Here is a 17,500-nt window from a genome sequence, read left to right as displayed (position 1 = left end):
GCCCCCTAGTGGAGATACGTTTCACACAAAGTACGCAAGTATGTGAACAATGCCGTTAGCGCGGCGGCCGCCTGTCTACGCGTACGCATTGTGAGAAAGCTCCTGTAGTGTATCTGGGCCTTTAGCCAGCAAGCTATAAGCTGCCGTCTTATTATGTATTTAAAGCTAGCTCCTGCCCGCAGTTTCCAGGTTCCTGACGCTGCTAACGTTACACTTAGCTCAGTCGCCAATAGCGAGATCATCTTCACACACACACACACACACAGACACACACACACACACACACACACACACACACACACACACACACACACACAGCTCCTTTTGTGTCGAGCAACACTCTCCATCATCCGGGACATAAACTCTCCAGCCAGCCTGTCTGTCTCTCTCTGTCTCGCTCTCTCTGTCTCTCTCTCTCTCTGTCTCTCTGTCTCTCTCTCTCTCTCTCTCTCTCTCTCTCTCTCTCTCTCTCTCTCTCTCTCTCTCTCTCTCTCTCTCTCTCTCTCTCTCTCTCTCTCTCTCTCTCTCTCTCTCTCTCTCTCTCTGTCTCTCTCTCTCTCTCTCTCTCTCTCTCTCTCTGTCTCTCTCTCTGTCTCTGTCTCTCTCTCTCTCTCCTCCTCCCCTTCCTCCCCCTCTTCCCTGCCTCAATCATCATCCCCTTCATCATCATCATCATCATCATCGGACTTATTTAGCTGCATGTTTAATCGACCATGACCAATATCATCATAGAGAAAAAGCAACAAATAAAAAAAAAAGAGATAAAAAAAAAGTTGAGAATTGTCATACTTAATCCTCTTAATGATTGATTATTATTAATGTTGTTATTATTAATAATATAAGTTTGTTTTATTTTATTTTATCGTTTGGGATGAAAAGATTTTTTTCTGTTTTTTTTTTTTTTTTCTTGGAATAAAAAGAGGAAAATGTTTCTGAAAGAGATTCTTCTCGTCTTTTATCAGTTTCACTTTCTTTGTATTTCTTCTTTATTTTGATAAATCATTCATATGTACCGGTTCAGTTCACACACATGCTCAACACACTGATCCACAGCAACAATACTACAACTTTTAATAAAGGAAATATATATTATATATTCAATGGGGATAAATAAACTACAGTTCAAATATGAGACCTAACTACATATGATATCGGACAGTTGGACTATGAAGTCAACATGTACACAGTACCATACATTTTACACTTTTTGTAGATATATAGTTTTAAACATTTAACACAATACAGTTTAAGTTAATGCATGCATTAACACTTTATTCACCAACTTATTTCCTTCACAGACAGGCAGACAGATGGAGAGACGGACGGACAGACGGAGAAAGACAGACGGAGAGAGAAAGACACAGAGAGAGACAGACAGACAGATGGAGAGAGAAACAGACAGACGGAGAGAGCGACAGACACAGACAGACGGAGAGAGAAAGAGACAGACGGAGAGAGAGAGAGACAGAGAGAGAGAGACAGACGGAGAGAGAGACAGACAGACAGACGGAGAAAGACAGACGGAGAGAGAGAGAGACAGAGAGAGAGAGACAGACGGAGAGAGAGACAGACAGACAGACTGAGAGAGCGACAGACACAGACAGACGGAGAGAGAGAAGAGAGAGAGACAGACGGAGAGAGAGAGAGACAGAGAGAGAGACAGAGAGAGAGAGACAGACGGAGAGAGAGACAGAGCAGTGTAAAGGTTGACTATCAACCACAGTCACGTGCAAAAATGATATACTTCCTCTTCAAAATAGTTTAATCTTTCATTAGGTGTGTGTGTATAGAACTATAACATATCGAAACCCCCACACACACAGAGACACACACACACAGAGACACACACACAGACACACAGCGACACACACACACACACAGACACACACAGAGACACACACACACACACACACACAAAGACACACAGAGACACACAGAGACACACAGACACACACACACACACACAGACACACACACAGACATGCACACACATATATATACACACACACATGCACATACACACAAACATATATATACACACACACATGCACACAAACATATATACACAGACACACGCACACAAACATATATATACACACACATGCACACATACACACAAACATATATATACACACACACACACATGCACACATGCACACAAACATATATACACACACACACATGCACACATACACACAAACATATATACACACACACACATGCACACATACACACAAACATATACACACACACAGTTTGTCTTGTGTTGGCCCCCAAACATACACACTTTATACTTTTACTGCAGTAAGGTTGTGAATTCAGGCTTTTTACTTGTAACAGAGTATGTTCACAGAGTTGTGTGATATTAGTACTTTTACTGCAGTAAAGGATCTTAAATACTTCTGAGTCACTGAGGTCAGTCAGTCAGGTTTAATTTTGACTTTCTTGTGAATTCCGGTGCTTACGCGGTTATTTTAACAGGAACAGGAAACTGATTTTAGATTCATATATTTATAAATATACAATCAATGTCTTAACTATCTGGGACTTCGCAGAAAGACGCCTGGGTGCGCGTGCGTGAGTGAGACTAAAGAAAGAGCAGGGCACATAACGAAACCGTTAGTGTATTTCGATATTGTGTGTGTGTGTGTGTGTGTGTGTTTTGGGGAAACCGTCCTCCTCTTTCCCGTCAGCATCATCAGCGCGCGCTTCCGCCGCCCTGAATTCTACGAATTCCTCTCGCGGGGTTTGAATATTCATAAGGTTAATGGCAAAAACCGCAGCTTGAATCTGATTGGCGGAACGGTTCAAAACATTGAGCACACGTCTCAACGCTGATTGGACAGCGAGGGCGGGAGTGGGCGCGGCTAAACAGGGGGATATAAATACAGAACAAAATAGTAACGTAAGGCAGAGAAGGCGGCTAGCAGGTTATCTAGGGACTTAGCCATCTTCTTTCAACGTTTTTAACTGCATTTACAGCGTTTTCAACATTTACAACAGGATGGATTGTATCTGCTTCAACTAACTGAAAACGTCCAGAACATGTTGGAGAAAAGAGCTGCGGAGTTTCATCTGGACGACGAAGTCCGGGAAAAAAACGGTGAGAACAGAAAATAAAACATGGTTAAAAAACCAGGGTGTTTTCGTGATAAATGAAGCAAGTTAATGGTGAATAATGTCACTTTATCAGAGTGCATTTTCACCCTACAACAGGCAACTTGTAGACTAACCGGTCTGTTAACTAACTCTTAAGTTTAGCTGATTATTGTTCATGTTTTGCAGCCACTCATTTAACAGTTTCTTTACGATACAACCAGACTACATGCAAAAAAACACCGATTTAAGGAGTCTGGATTAGCGTTCCAACGGCCTAACCGTCGTTTCAGTTACGCTAATATTTCCTCGCGTGGACGGTTAGCCACACACACACACACAGACACACACACACACACACACACACACACACACAAACATAGTCACACACACACACACAGTCACACACACACACAAACATAGACACACACACACAAACATAGTCACACACACACACAAACATAGACACACACACACACACAGACACACACACACACACACACAAACATAGTCACAGACACACACACACACACACACACACACACACACACACAAACATAGACACACACACACACAAACACACACACACAAACATAGTCACACACACACACAAACATAGTCACACACACAAACATAGTCACACACACACACAAACATAGTCACACACACAAACATAGTCACACACACAAACATAGTCACACACACACACAAACACACACACACACACACATAGTCACACACACAAACATAGTCACACACACACATAAGCAGCAATCTGTGGGTTTTCGAACCGTTTCCACGGTTACGGAATTGTATTTAAACAAGTGAACGTCTCACATTTTTTAAAATAAAACGTTAAAAGTGAGACTTTACAACTACTTTCCAGACAAATATGTGTCGGTATTAACGCAGACACCCGCTGAAACTAATAAATAATCAATAACACGGAGGAAACGCGCATTATTTCGGCTAACTAATGTCTTAATTCGGCTTCTTTTGATGTTTGCTTGACCACCATGTTATTCCTGCAGCGGCGCCAACAGTAACCAAAACAAACAGACCGACAGTATAAAGGTCTAATTGTGTGTGTGTGTGCGCGTGCGTGTGTGACACACGCACTCATATATATACACACACACGCACACACATATATATATATATATATATACATACACACACACACACACACACGTAGAGACACACACAGATGTACACGCACACACAGACATGCACACAGACAGTATAAAGTATCAACACCAGGCCACTTACGTAGGCTACGGAGAAAGCTCTGCGTGGAGCCTCCACAGAACCAGAAAGCGGCCTTCCACGAAGCCAGGAAAACCCTGAACTCTGCTGTGTATAAAATGCATAATGTGTAAACTGTCCTCAGCATACAGGCAATTGCCTGTATTCAAAATACATGTGCTGTATATGTGAGTGTCTGTGGAAGAGAGAAAAGAGACAGTGAAATGTATGTAGGGAACATTTGATTGATTATTTATCTTTTTAAAAGCACTGATCTGGAGCGGCACCTTGGATTTCGTTGTTTTTAATACACCGTATTCTTGCAATGACAAATAAATCTTGATTGATTGAGCTGACTGACGTGTTGCGTGTTTTCTCTCCGTCTCCCTCAGTGAAGGAAGAGTTCGACAGTCAGTATCACTGCGGCTCTCTGCTCGGCAGCGGCGGCTTTGGGTCGGTGTTTTCAGGCCAGAGGCTTTGCGATGGACTGCAGGTCAGACTACAGACTCACTCCTTCAGCCGTGTGTGTGTGTGTGTGTGTGTGTGTGTGTGTGTGTGTGTGTGTGTGTGTGTGTGTGTGTGTGTGTGTGTGTGTGTGTGTGTGTGTGTGTGTCATACTGACAAACTATTTACGACTTCAGTTACTGCTTCTGCAGATGTGAACTATAAGTTTGTCTCCTTTTTGTCCCTCCCAGGTTGCCATTAAACAGATTTCCAGCGACAGAGTTCAGCAGTGGGCCAGACTGGTGAGTAACAAACTGTTTGTTTTCATTATTTCATTATCGGCTTTAAAATGTCACAAAAATAGTTCGACTCCGCCCTCTGCTGGAGTGACAGGCGAGATACAGCCGGGACACACACACACACACACACACACACACACACACAGATATACACACATATATACACACACACAGATACGCACAGATATGCACATGGACACACTAGCACACAAATGGACACAGATACACACTCACACACACAGATACGCACGCACACACACGCATGCACACATGGACACACTCACACACACAGATACGCAGCGCACACACGCATGCACACATGGACACACTCACACACACAGATACGCACGCACAAATAGACACACACACACACACACCCTGGCTCCCACAGAAAACCTGTGATGTCACAGTTTGGTAAATGACACCGTAGGGTTTCCCCTCAGTGACTAACTCATTTCTTATTCATTTGAACTTTAACTGGGAACCTCCCCCCTCCGCCCCCCTAAAACCACACCTGCAGACGATGACTCGGGGGGGAAACAAACCAAAGTGGAGTTTCTGTGAGAATTATTACGAGAAAAACAGAAAGACGTTCCTCCGTGAGTCATTGCAGAACCCCCGTTATCTCCACGTTACGGTACCCTGTAGATAATGTGCTGCGTTGCTCATTATCTTGTTCTTTACGTAGCAGCAACCGTGCTATCACGAAATAACTTTTATTAACAACTTCACAGTTATAGTTTCTTGTTATAAGGTCTCCCATTCATTAGATTTCCAGAAACACCTTTTAAGTTGTAGCTGAAATATTTAAGTCGATCGACGATATTATCGATGATAATCAGGTTCTTTTTTCAAGCAATAATATTAAACATTTTCTGTCTTTTATGCCCCAAACCTGAAAAACAAACTGAAGATGTTTGTGCTTCGGGCTGTCGGATAAAATGAGACATTTTGGTGTCGTTAAAAAAAAAAAAAAGGTTTTATTTTTTTTCATTCAAAGGTTCCAGGTCAGCAGTCCACACACACACACACACACACACGCAGACACACACGCACACACACATACAAGGACAAAGACACACCTACAAGGACACACACACACACACAAGGACACAGACACATACACATACAAGGACACACACGCACACACACACACACACAAGGACAAAGACACACATACACATACAAGGACAGACACGGACACACACACACACACACATATATATATGTGTGTGTGTGTGTGTGTGTGTGTGTATATATATATATATATATATATATATATATATATATACGCTCACAGAACGATTGGCGATAACAAAATAACATTTAATTAACTAACTCTGAGCTTTAAGCAACATACGTTCAAGTGGAGTTGTGGTTTCCAGGTTATCTATATATCTATATCATATATTCAGCATCACTAACCCTTCATGAGGACTCCTGACAGGAGGTCTGGATGCAGACCGGTATGTAATATATACATAATATGTTCATAATCTCCCTCTCTCCGCCCCCAGCCTGGCAAGGTCGGCCCTGTTCCCATGGAGATCGCTCTGCTGCAGCGGCTGGCGGACGTCGGGGGTCACGCCAGCGTCGTCCGCATGCTGGACTGGTTCGAGGTGGAGGGGCGGGGCTTCCTGCTGGTGCTGGAGCGCCCGCCACACGGCCAGGATCTGTTCGACTTCATCACGGAGAGAGGAGCTCTCCCTGAACGCCTCGCACTCAGGTTAGACTCTCCAAACTCCCACTCCTGCTGGTCTCCCTGAACGCCTCGCACTCAGGTTTCGGCAATGTGTTTATTGCGCCAGTTATCGCGATGATGATGATGATGATGATGATGATGATGAACGATATATTGTGCAGCCCTATCTGTTGTTCTGTTCTGTCATCTCTTCTGTTTCCCCGTGTTAACGCTCTCTCTGTTCTGCTTCGCTCCCGTCAGGTTCTTCCGGCAGATCTTGGAGGGGCTGTGCTTCCTTCACGCCCACGGCGTCGTGCACCGAGACATCAAGGACGAGAACATCGTGGTCGACACGCGGACGCTCGACGTCAAGATCATCGACTTTGGATCCGGAGCTCCGCTCAAAGAGACGCCGTACAGCGAGTTCGAAGGTACGGAGACGCACACTCTGAACCCAATAACTGTCCGCTGACGTCAGTGCTGTGTCTTCGTTAGGCTCTATCTGGACTAAATATGGCCCTGATACAGGCTCTATCTGGACTAAATATGGCCCTGATACAGGCTCTATCTGGACTAAATATGGCCCTGATACAGGCTCTATCTGGACTAAATATGGCCCTGATACAGGCTCTATCTGGACTAAATATGGCCCTGATACAGGCTCTATCTGGACTAAATATGGCCCTGATACAGGCTCTATCTGGACTAAATATGGCCCTGATACAGGCTCTATCTGGACTAAATATGGATTTTATAATGATTAATCGTGCAGGCCTAGTATCAGTGATCATTGAAGTTGAAAACATCAGTTGCTAGCAGCTGTGCTGCTAACGTCAGTTAGACCATCAACAGAAATTCATTGGCAACTAGTTTCCATGCAAACATTTCAGTTTGTTTTGTCTGACATTTTCAGCCCCAGACTGTAATTAATTCAGACTTGATAACACCTCTCCTTGCCCCCCCAGGTACGCGGGTCTACAGCCCCCCTGAGTGGATCGTGTCCCAGTCCTACGAGGCCGTCCCTCTCACAGTCTGGTCTCTGGGCGTGCTGCTCTTCGACATGGTGTGCGGCGACATCCCGTTCGAGCGCGACCAGGATATCGTCAGCGCAGCGCCCATTTTCAGCAGACGGATCTCTAAAGGTGAGCAGAGGCTCCGCCCACCCTGCTCCGCACCCTGTCCTGGGTTATTAATAGGGCTGTGGTTAGGCCCTGTTAGGCACTGCTAGGCCCTGCTAGGCCCTGCTAGGCCCTGCTAGGCCCTGCTAGGCCCTGTTAGGCACTGCTAGGCCCTGTTAGGCCCTGTTAGGCCCTGCTAGGCCCCCTAGGGCCCTGCTAGGCCCTGCTAGGCCCTGCTAGGCCCTGCTAGGCCCTGCTAGGCCCTGTTAGGCACTGCTAGGCCCTGTTAGGCCCTGTTAGGCCCTGCTAGGCCCTGCTAGGCGAGGACACTAGTGTGTCTCAGCATGGCCATCTAGCGGTAGGGGGTTTAAACACAACATAAACGTGAACCACTGCCTTACATGAATATTTTTGAACGTAAAAAAACAAACCGATATTGCCTTTTTGAAAACCGATACAGTATTGCAAAATAAAATATTGCAATACTCAAGTGTATTGCTTTTATTTTACACCCCTAGTTATTATAGTACACAAACTAAAACTCAAAAGAAACAGTGAAACATGTTTTAAGTAAACTGAAACCAAACCTCCAAACTAAAATGAAATCTAACTACAAAAAAACTACAGTAACCTTGGTTCTGTGCAGCAGTTTAACCTCACGTCCCCTTTGTCTCTCTCCTCCCAGAATGCCAGTCTCTGATTCGCTGGTGCCTGTCGTACCGTCCTGAGGAGCGTCCGACCCTGGAGGAGATCCTGTCCCACCCCTGGATGGAGGGAGGCGAGGCAGAGGAGGAGGAGCACAGCTCTCTGCCCAACCAGTCCCTCTGACGGGACAAACACCTGAACGCACCGGCCTCCTGACGGGACAAACGAACACCTGAACTCACCGGCCTCCTGACGGGACAAACGAACACCTGAACGCACCGGCCTCCTGACGGGACAAACATTAAACGTAGCCCTGAGCATCGCACGGGTCTCGTAGCGTGCTCCATTTATACTCCATACTTTCCAAAGTTGGAAACGGCCACCTGAAGTTTGGAAGTCTCACTTCTGTGTTATTTGTGTCTCACTAAATCAGTCATACACACGTCTGTCCATCTTCTATCCCTGGACATGTTGCTACGCTGTCAAGGTAAAAGGAGCACCTGGTCCCGTCTCGTCTTTGTGCCCCTGCAGATCCTCTCGTCCGATCCTCCGATCCTCTCGAGGCTCAACATCCCCCAGACGGGACGACAGGAAGTAAAACCTCCCCCCACTGGATCTCAGGGGAGCCGGTCTTCATGTTTCAACCCCGGCATTACATCACGTCCCGCTCCGACTCAACGAAGACGCCCGTGGACGTCAACCGACGCTCATCGGGCGGTCACAACGTGAAGAAAGCTCTGCATACGGTCGCTAGGGTCGGGCATCGGGAACAGATTCCCACCTGGAATCGGTTCAGAAGTTCTTTTATTGGGATCGTTTGGGTTTCAAATCAGATCATCGCGTCCCAGTTTAACATGCGCAAGTTTGGGTTTCCGTAGCGACCAGGCGCTTGTTGTGGAGCCCAGTAAGCAGAACTCTAGTCTGGTGTTATTTTACGCTGAAGAAGCTGAAGAAGCTGTAAAACTGCAACCCACCATTGACTCAAAATCAGACTTTCCTCTTATTTGTGAAAACATGTGACCCGTGTCACACTCCACCCTCAGAGAACCAGAACCGACGAGAACCAGAACCAGAACCGACGAGAACCAGAATCAAAAAGGAAGAACCAGAATCGTTAAAATCCAAACGATGTCCAACCCTAACGATCACTTGCATGAGACGAAAGTATTTCTTTTTTTTTTTTTTTTTTTTACTCCTCACGCTGCAATGTTCATTTTGTATTTATGTCTCCTGGTGGGTGCAGGAGCCGGGCCTGATTTAGGCAGAAGGACTTTCCGGTTGTGGCTATTTATTGAATTGAGTATTTATTTGGTTTTGCAGCTACTGACAGAGGAGAACTCTGAGCAAACACCACCAACCTTTTTATTTTTATTGTTACGGCTCCGTTACTGTCCTCTTATTCATGTTTTTCTTCTTCTGAAAATGTTCCAAGTCCTTTTTCTAGACAGACGTTGGGGCAGTGTGTATCTGGTGACCCGTGAGAACAACGGAGAAAGCGCTGGGTTGTTTGGGGCCGTCTTTACGTACGTTATGTTGCGTGTTCCAGGAGGGAGGTTTACTGTACGTGTGGCGGTAAGACGGCGCGGTGGAAACCCACCGGGCCGTGTAGCAGCGGAGCGCGGCTGGTTTCAGTTCGGCACCCATGTTATCCAATCTGGCCAATCATACCGGGCGCATAGCAGCGACGTTGGGGCGACTCTTACACACACAGATACACACACACACACACACAAACAGACACACACACACACAGACAGACACACACACAGACACACACACACACAGACAGACACACACACACACACAGACAGACAGACAGACACACACACACAGATATACACACAGACAGAGACACACACACACACACACAGACACATAGAGAGACACACACACACACACAGACACATAGAGAGACACACACACACACACAGACAGAGACACACAGACAGAGAGAGACACACACACACACACAGACAGAGAGACACACACACACACACAGACAGAGACACACACACACAGACAGAGACAGACAGAGACACACACACACACAGGCTACAATTACCCACTCATCCTGTCTCTCTCTCTTTCTTGAGAAATCCGTGTCCGGTATGACTGGCCAGGCGTGCGATCAGGCGCTTATCTCCGCTCCGGTGTGTTTTCACCGTAACAAACAAGAGAAGTCGTCTGCGTCTGAACACTGAACGCTCACAAAAAAGGTTGTATCCAGCGGGGAAAACGGCAACATAAACGTCGGCAAAAGTGACAAAACAGACTCGAACCAGACGGGCCAAAACGTATCGAGAACCTTAAATGATACGAAATCTCATAATCTCATCTCATAATAATAATCTGTGCTCAGACTTAAAAAGGCGCAAATCTGAGTTATTAAGGACTTTTGCAGTTGATGTAAACACTGCTTTCAGTTACTGGATAATATCCTAAAATCTGAGCTTTAATGAGCATATCAGTCTCCATTTTTCTTTCTTTTTGGGGCTTTTTTCAGCAGAGGACACTTTACGAAAACATCCGAAAAACAGGGACGTCAGTTTGACGGTCGAGTCAGAATCTTAATTTAAAGTTAGAGAAAAGATATGTATTTATTTAGTTTCCTGTGTGACTTCAGATCCAGATGGAAACCAGTGGATCTGGTTGGTAGCTGCTGTCCTGTTGCCGTAGATACTTGTGTATTATTGGCTGGATTTCTGATCAAAGTGGCTCTTTGTTAGGTCACTTGTTTTGTTTATTTACATTAAATAAGACTTTATGGATCGAAAAGGGGATCCAACGTTTGAATAAAACAGTTTTTGTCACTTCATCACTTCGTGTGTCTCGACTCTTCTGTTGGCGTCTCTGTGATACTACATTACCCACAATTCATAGTGTTCACAACAAGGGAAATGACATCTATGAACAACTGAAAACAAGATGGAAACCAGCGCTGGAATGTAACTAAGTACATTTACTCCATTACTGTACTTCAGTACCAAATGTTGAGGTACTTGTACTTTACTTGAGTCTTTTCTTTTCATGCCACTTTCTACTTCTACTCCACTACATTCATCTGTTACAGCTTTAGTTACTAGTTACTTTAGTTACTAGTTACTTTAGTTACTCCACTACATTCATCTGTTACAGCTTTAGTTACTAGTTACTTTAGTTACTAGTTACTTTAGTTACTCCACTACATTCATCTGTTACAGCTTTAGTTACTAGTTACTTTAGTTACTAGTTACTTTAGTTACTCCGCTACATTCATCTGTTCCAGCTTTAGTTACTAGTTACTTTAGTTACTTTAGTTACTCCACTACATTCATGTTACAGCTTTAGTTACTTTAGTTACTTTAGTTACTAGTTACTTTAGTTACTCCACTACATTCATCTGTTACAGCTTTAGTTACTTTAGTTACTCCACTACATTCATGTTACAGCTTTAGTTACTAGTTACTTTAGTTACTAGTTACTTTAGTTACTCCACTACATTCATCTGTTACAGCTTTAGTTACTAGTTACTTTAGTTACTTTAGTTACTCCACTACATTCATCTGTTACAGCTTTAGTTACTAGTTACTTTAGTTACTAGTTACTCTAGTTACTCCGCTACATTCATCTGTTCCAGCTTTAGTTACTAGTTACTTTAGTTACTCCACTACATTCATCTGTTCCAGCTTTAGTTACTAGTTACTTTAGTTACTCCACTACATTCATCTGTTCCAGCTTTAGTTACTAGTTACTTTAGTTACTCCACTACATTCATCTGTTCCAGCTTTAGTTACTAGTTACTTTAGTTACTCCACTACATTCATCTGTTCCAGCTTTAGTTACTTTGAGTTACTTTAGTTACTCCACTACATTCATCTGTTCCAGCTTTAGTTACTAGTTACTTTAGTTACTCCACTACATTCATCTGTTCCAGCTTTAGTTACTAGTTACTTTAGTTACTCCACTACATTCATCTGTTACAGCTTTAGTTACTAGTTACTTTAGTTACTCCACTACATTCATCTGTTCCAGCTTTAGTTACTAGTTACTTTAGTTACTAGTTACTTTAGTTACTCCTCTACATTCATCTGTTCCAGCTTTAGTTACTAGTTACTTTAGTTACTCCACTACATTCATCTGTTCCAGCTTTAGTTACTAGTTACTTTAGTTACTAGTTACTTTAGTTACTCCACTACATTCATCTGTTCCAGCTTTAGTTACTAGTTACTTTAGTTACTCCACTACATTCATCTGTTCCAGCTTTAGTTACTAGTTACTTTAGTTACTCCACTACATTCATCTGTTCCAGCTTTAGTTACTAGTTACTTTAGTTACTCCTCTACATTCATCTGTTCCAGCTTTAGTTACTAGTTACTTTAGTTACTAGTTACTTTAGTTACTCCACTACATTCATCTGTTCCAGCTTTAGTTACTAGTTACTTTAGTTACTCCGCTACATTCATCTGTTCCAGCTTTAGTTACTAGTTACTTTAGTTACTCCACTACATTCATCTGTTCCAGCTTTAGTTACTAGTTACTTTAGTTACTAGTTACTTTAGTTACTCCTCTACATTCATCTGTTCCAGCTTTAGTTACTAGTTACTTTAGTTACTAGTTACTTTAGTTACTCCTCTACATTCATCTGTTCCAGCTTTAGTTACTAGTTACTTTAGTCCATAGTTACTTTAGTTACTCCACTACATTCATCTGTTCCAGCTTTAGTTACTAATTACTTTAGTTACTTTAGTTACTCCTCTACATTCATCTGTTACAGCTTTAGTTACTAGTTACTTTAGTTACTCCGCTACATTCATCTGTTCCAGCTTTAGTTACTAGTTACTTTAGTTACTCCACTACATTCATCTGTTCCAGCTTTAGTTACTAGTTACTTTAGTTACTCCACTACATTCATCTGTTCCAGCTTTAGTTACTAGCTTTAGTTACTCCACTACATTCATCTGTTCCAGCTTTAGTTACTAGTTACTTTAGTTACTCCACTACATTCATCTGTTCCAGCTTTAGTTACTAGTTACTTTAGTTACTAGTTACTTTAGTTACTCCTCTACATTCATCTGTTCCAGCTTTAGTTACTAGTTACTTTAGTTACTAGTTACTTTAGTTACTCCTCTACATTCATCTGTTCCAGCTTTAGTTACTAGTTACTTTAGTTACTCCTCTACATTCATCTGTTCCAGCTTTAGTTACTAGTTACTTTAGTTACTAGTTACTTTAGTTACTCCTCTACATTCATCTGTTCCAGCTTTAGTTACTAGTTACTTTAGTTACTCCACTACATTCATCTGTTCCAGCTTTAGTTACTAGTTACTTTAGTTACTAGTTACTTTAGTTACTCCACTACATTCATCTGTTCCAGCTTTAGTTACTAGTTACTTTAGTTACTCCACTACATTCATCTGTTCCAGCTTTAGTTACTCCGCTACATTCATCTGTTCCAGCTTTAGTTACTAGTTACTTTAGTTACTAGTTACTTTAGTTACTCCTCTACATTCATCTGTTACAGCTTTAGTTACTTTACACACACACACACACACACACACACACACACACACACACACACACACACACACAAGTGGCATATTAAAAGAACATCAGAGCCTTTTTCTGATCGTTCAGCAGCTCCTGATGGGGACTAAACATCCAGCAGGGGGCGCTGAACAAGAGCAAAAACTCCTGACAGGTGACGTGTTCACCCAGCAGCCAATAGGATTCCTCCATGTTCAGCCTGCACGAGAACAAGCGGTTGTTGTCAGCCGGATCAGAGAGGAGAAGGAGGACAGAGGTCTCACTCTGACTGTTCAGTCAGAGCTCGTCATTTCACACTAAAATAGAAACAAAACAAAAAAATAAAAAATATTTAATACATAATTTCATCAGTATTTTTAATCAATAGAAGTTTAGTGTTTAATTACAATTTTTCTTTATTGTGAAACATTATTTAAGTATTGCCAATAAACAAAAAGTCAAAACGACATAGGAAGAACACACTTTAAATCGAAAGAAATATATTAGATATTAAATACTTCCATCAGTATTTTTAATTAAACAAACAGCTAAGTTATTGGTCAGTGTTTCAGAAATAAAACCATTTCCAGTGAGATTTTTTGTTAAATTTCAGATACAAATATAATCAGCGTGTTGTTTTTCCTGTCAGAGTGATACATCCTGTCAGTTTGTCCTATCTCTGCAGCAGTAGCTTTCTCCACTTCCTGAACACCTCAGCCGCTCCACGGTATGTTTTCATCCCGATTGTCCCGGAGCTTCTTCTAACCTCAGCTCCGGTCTAATATCCGTCTCACAGCCCGGCTGCCTCCCGCTTTAATCAAGCTACAAACCGGAGTTTTGTGCTCCGGTTCGGTCAGAAGCCTGAGCCGGGGGAGCTAGCTAGCTTAACTGGGAGGTTAGCGGAGCGTTAGCCGAGCAGGCAGCGGGGCGAAGGCTCGGTCCGGGCGGCGGGCAGAGGGCAGAGGCAGCATGGCCGTTGGGAACCACAGCCAGGCGGTGGAGGAGAAGGCAGCGAGCCGGAGTCAGAGTGAAGGTGAGCGGATTCATCTGATGTAGAGAGCCGGGGGATGGGGCCCGCACGGCTCTAAAACTGGGGGTCTCTGGGTAACTTAACGTTAGCTTATTTTTATTTATTTTTTACAGGCAGACAGTCTCCCCGTTGTTTTAGTTTCCCTTCATCTCGATTCCTATTTTTTATTTTTATTTTCACAACTTTATCACCGGGTAACGTTAACTACCTAATGGGAGCACTGGCGCGTGAGCTATAGGCCAACGTAACGTCCCAATGCTAAGCTGACTTCAGTGTTTACTAGTTTAAAAGTAGTTTCTGTGCTGCTAACTGAGCCGTCAGTTGTTAGGTTGTAGCTGTACTTGGGTTGACAGCTAATGCTAACAGCACAGTATAAAAGGTGAATAATGCAGGTGAGTATTGGGTGGCAGCTGGTGACGTGGAGGTTGGTACAGGTGTGGTTTGTGTAGTCAGAAAACACACAAACACACACATCCCTACCTACACACACACACACATACCCACACACACACCCACATACCTACACATATACACACACACACACACACTGAACACATACCCACACACACACCCACATACCTACACACCTACACGTATATACACACACACTGAACACATACACACACACATATATACACATACATACACACATATATACACACATACACACACACACACACATATATATATACACACACACACCCACACATACATATATATATATATACACACACACACACACACACACATATATATATATATACACACACACACACACACACACACACACACACACACACACACACACACATACCTACACGGCTGCAAGTACCACAGTTCCTTTGTTACTAAGATCACACCCTCTTGGCTCTTATTGTGTAAATGTGTTGACAGGTTTGTCCACATTCATCCTGTTGTATTGTTCTGAAGCTGCTGTTATATGACAAGGAAGTTCTCAGATTACTGCAGTAAAAGGACTAACACACACTGTGAACATACTTTGATGCAAGTGAAAGTCCTGCAATTGCTAAGGCCATATGGTCAAAATTAAATGATTGATTAATAATGTAATAACAATAACTTATAACAATGACTTATTTCACCAGTAAATTGCTGGTAAACGACAAAAACAACCATTGGATGGGAAAAGGGTATTTTACAATAACTTTGAATGCACCGCGAAGGCTGGCGAGTTTCAAGTGAACGCACCGTCTGTGTTGTTTTTCCGACAACAGCAGCTGCAGTCAGACCGTTGCGTCCCGCTGCTGGAATCCTCTACAGGAAATACAGTCACACTTTACACCTCTTAACGTAAGCTGTCAGCATTTCAGAGAAGAAACGCCACGCAACAGAAACGCCATGCAGCCGCCACGCAACAGAAACGCCACGCTCACGCCACGCAACTGACACGCAACAGAAACGGCACTCTCACGCCACGCAACTGACACGCAACAGAAATGCCACTCTCACGCCACGCAACTGACACGCAAAGAAAACGCTACGCTCACGCCACGCAACTGACACGCAACAGAAATGCCACGCTCACGCCACGCTCACGCCACGCAACAGAAACGCCACGCTCACGCCACGCAACTGACACGCAACAGAAACGCCACTCTCACGCCACGCAACTGACACGCAACAGAAACGCCACTCTCACGCCACGCAACTGACACGCAACAGAAACGCCACTCTCACGCCACGCAACTGACACGCAAAGAAAACGCCACTCTCACGCCACGCAACTGACACGCAACAGAAACGCCACTCTCACGCCACGCTCACGCCACGCAACTGACACGCAAAGAAAACGCCACGCTCACGGCACGCAACTGACACGCAAAGAAAACGCCACGCTCACGGCACGCAACTGACACGCAACAGAAACGCCACGCTCTCACGCCACGCAACTGACACGCAACAGAAACGCCACTCTCACGCCACGCAACTGACACGCAACAGAAACGCCACTCTCACGCCACGCAACTGACACGCAAAGAAAACGCCACTCTCACGGCACTCAAAGAAAACGCCACGCTCACGGCACGCAACTGACACGCAACAGAAACGCCACGCAACTGACACGCAAAGAAACGCCACTCTCACGGCACGCAACTGACACGCAACAGAAACGCGACTCTCACGCCACGCAACTGACACGCAACAGAAACGCCACTCTCACGCCACGCAAAGAAAACGCCACGCTCACGGCACGCAACTGACACGCAAAGAAAACGTCACGCTCACGGCACGCAACTGACACGCAACAGAAACGCCACTCTCACGCCACGCAACTGACACGCAAAGAAAACGCCACGCTCACGCCACGCAACTGACACGCAAAGAAAACGCCACGCTCACGGCACGCAACTGACACGCAACAGAAACGCCACGCTCTCACGCCACGCAACTGACACGCAACAGAAACGCCACGCAACTG

The 17,500-nt window shown here is 44.1% G+C and overlaps 3 protein-coding genes across 11 annotated transcripts in view; all 3 read left to right on the top strand.

Annotated features, from left to right (window-relative positions):
- Window positions 1-942, top strand: part of otud5a (OTU deubiquitinase 5a) — a 50,340-nt gene extending 49,398 nt beyond the window's left edge. Inside the window, exon 9 of the mRNA XM_078254103.1 lies at window positions 1-942. This exon is cut by the window's left edge and continues 1,805 nt beyond it. The gene's annotated coding sequence lies outside the window, so the exon portion shown is untranslated.
- Window positions 943-2,915: 1,973 nt separating this feature from the next.
- On the top strand, window positions 2,916-9,716 carry pim2 (Pim-2 proto-oncogene, serine/threonine kinase). Of its 2 annotated transcripts, XM_078254102.1 has the most exons (8): window positions 2,916-3,103; window positions 4,734-4,834; window positions 5,037-5,087; window positions 6,602-6,810; window positions 7,027-7,196; window positions 7,731-7,907; window positions 8,569-8,760; window positions 8,798-9,716. In XM_078254102.1, the coding sequence occupies exons 1-7, from the start codon at window positions 3,046-3,048 to the stop codon at window positions 8,709-8,711; spliced, it is 909 nt and encodes a 302-aa protein (XP_078110228.1). In that variant the 5' UTR covers window positions 2,916-3,045; the 3' UTR covers window positions 8,712-8,760; window positions 8,798-9,716. The 2 variants fall into 2 exon arrangements, with proteins under 2 accessions (XP_078110228.1, XP_078110227.1); XM_078254101.1 differs by having other exon boundaries at window positions 8,569-9,716.
- Window positions 9,717-14,700: 4,984 nt separating this feature from the next.
- Window positions 14,701-17,500, top strand: part of slc35a2 (solute carrier family 35 member 2) — a 25,569-nt gene continuing 22,769 nt past the window's right edge. For 7 of the 8 annotated variants that reach the window (XR_013502214.1, XR_013502215.1, XR_013502213.1 and 4 more), the window contains exon 1: window positions 14,701-15,063. Coding sequence is in view for 4 of the 8 variants with exons in the window: in XM_078254099.1 (XP_078110225.1) it covers window positions 15,000-15,063 (64 nt within the window). In the remaining 4 variants the exon portion in view is untranslated. The remainder of the gene's footprint in view (window positions 15,064-17,500) is intronic. The other variant, XM_078254098.1, reaches the window with a different exon arrangement.

The sequence above is a fragment of the Sander vitreus genome, chromosome 7 (assembly GCF_031162955.1).
Source record: "Sander vitreus isolate 19-12246 chromosome 7, sanVit1, whole genome shotgun sequence".
Lineage (NCBI taxonomy): Eukaryota > Metazoa > Chordata > Actinopteri > Perciformes > Percidae > Sander > Sander vitreus.
This window is presented reverse-complemented; position numbering and strand designations above follow the sequence as displayed.

What these genes read in the sequence shown, in the direction of transcription:
- pim2 (XM_078254102.1), top strand. Translation starts at nt 3,046, where the DNA reads ATGTTGGAGAAAAGAGCTGCGGAGTTTCATCTGGACGACGAAGTCCGG. An exon ending in TTCAGCAGTGGGCCAGACTG is followed by an intron (nt 5,088 to 6,601) that starts GTGAGTAACAAA and finishes CTCCGCCCCCAG; the next exon opens with CCTGGCAAGGTCGGCCCTGT. An exon ending in CAGCAGACGGATCTCTAAAG is followed by an intron (nt 7,908 to 8,568) that starts GTGAGCAGAGGC and finishes CTCTCCTCCCAG; the next exon opens with AATGCCAGTCTCTGATTCGC.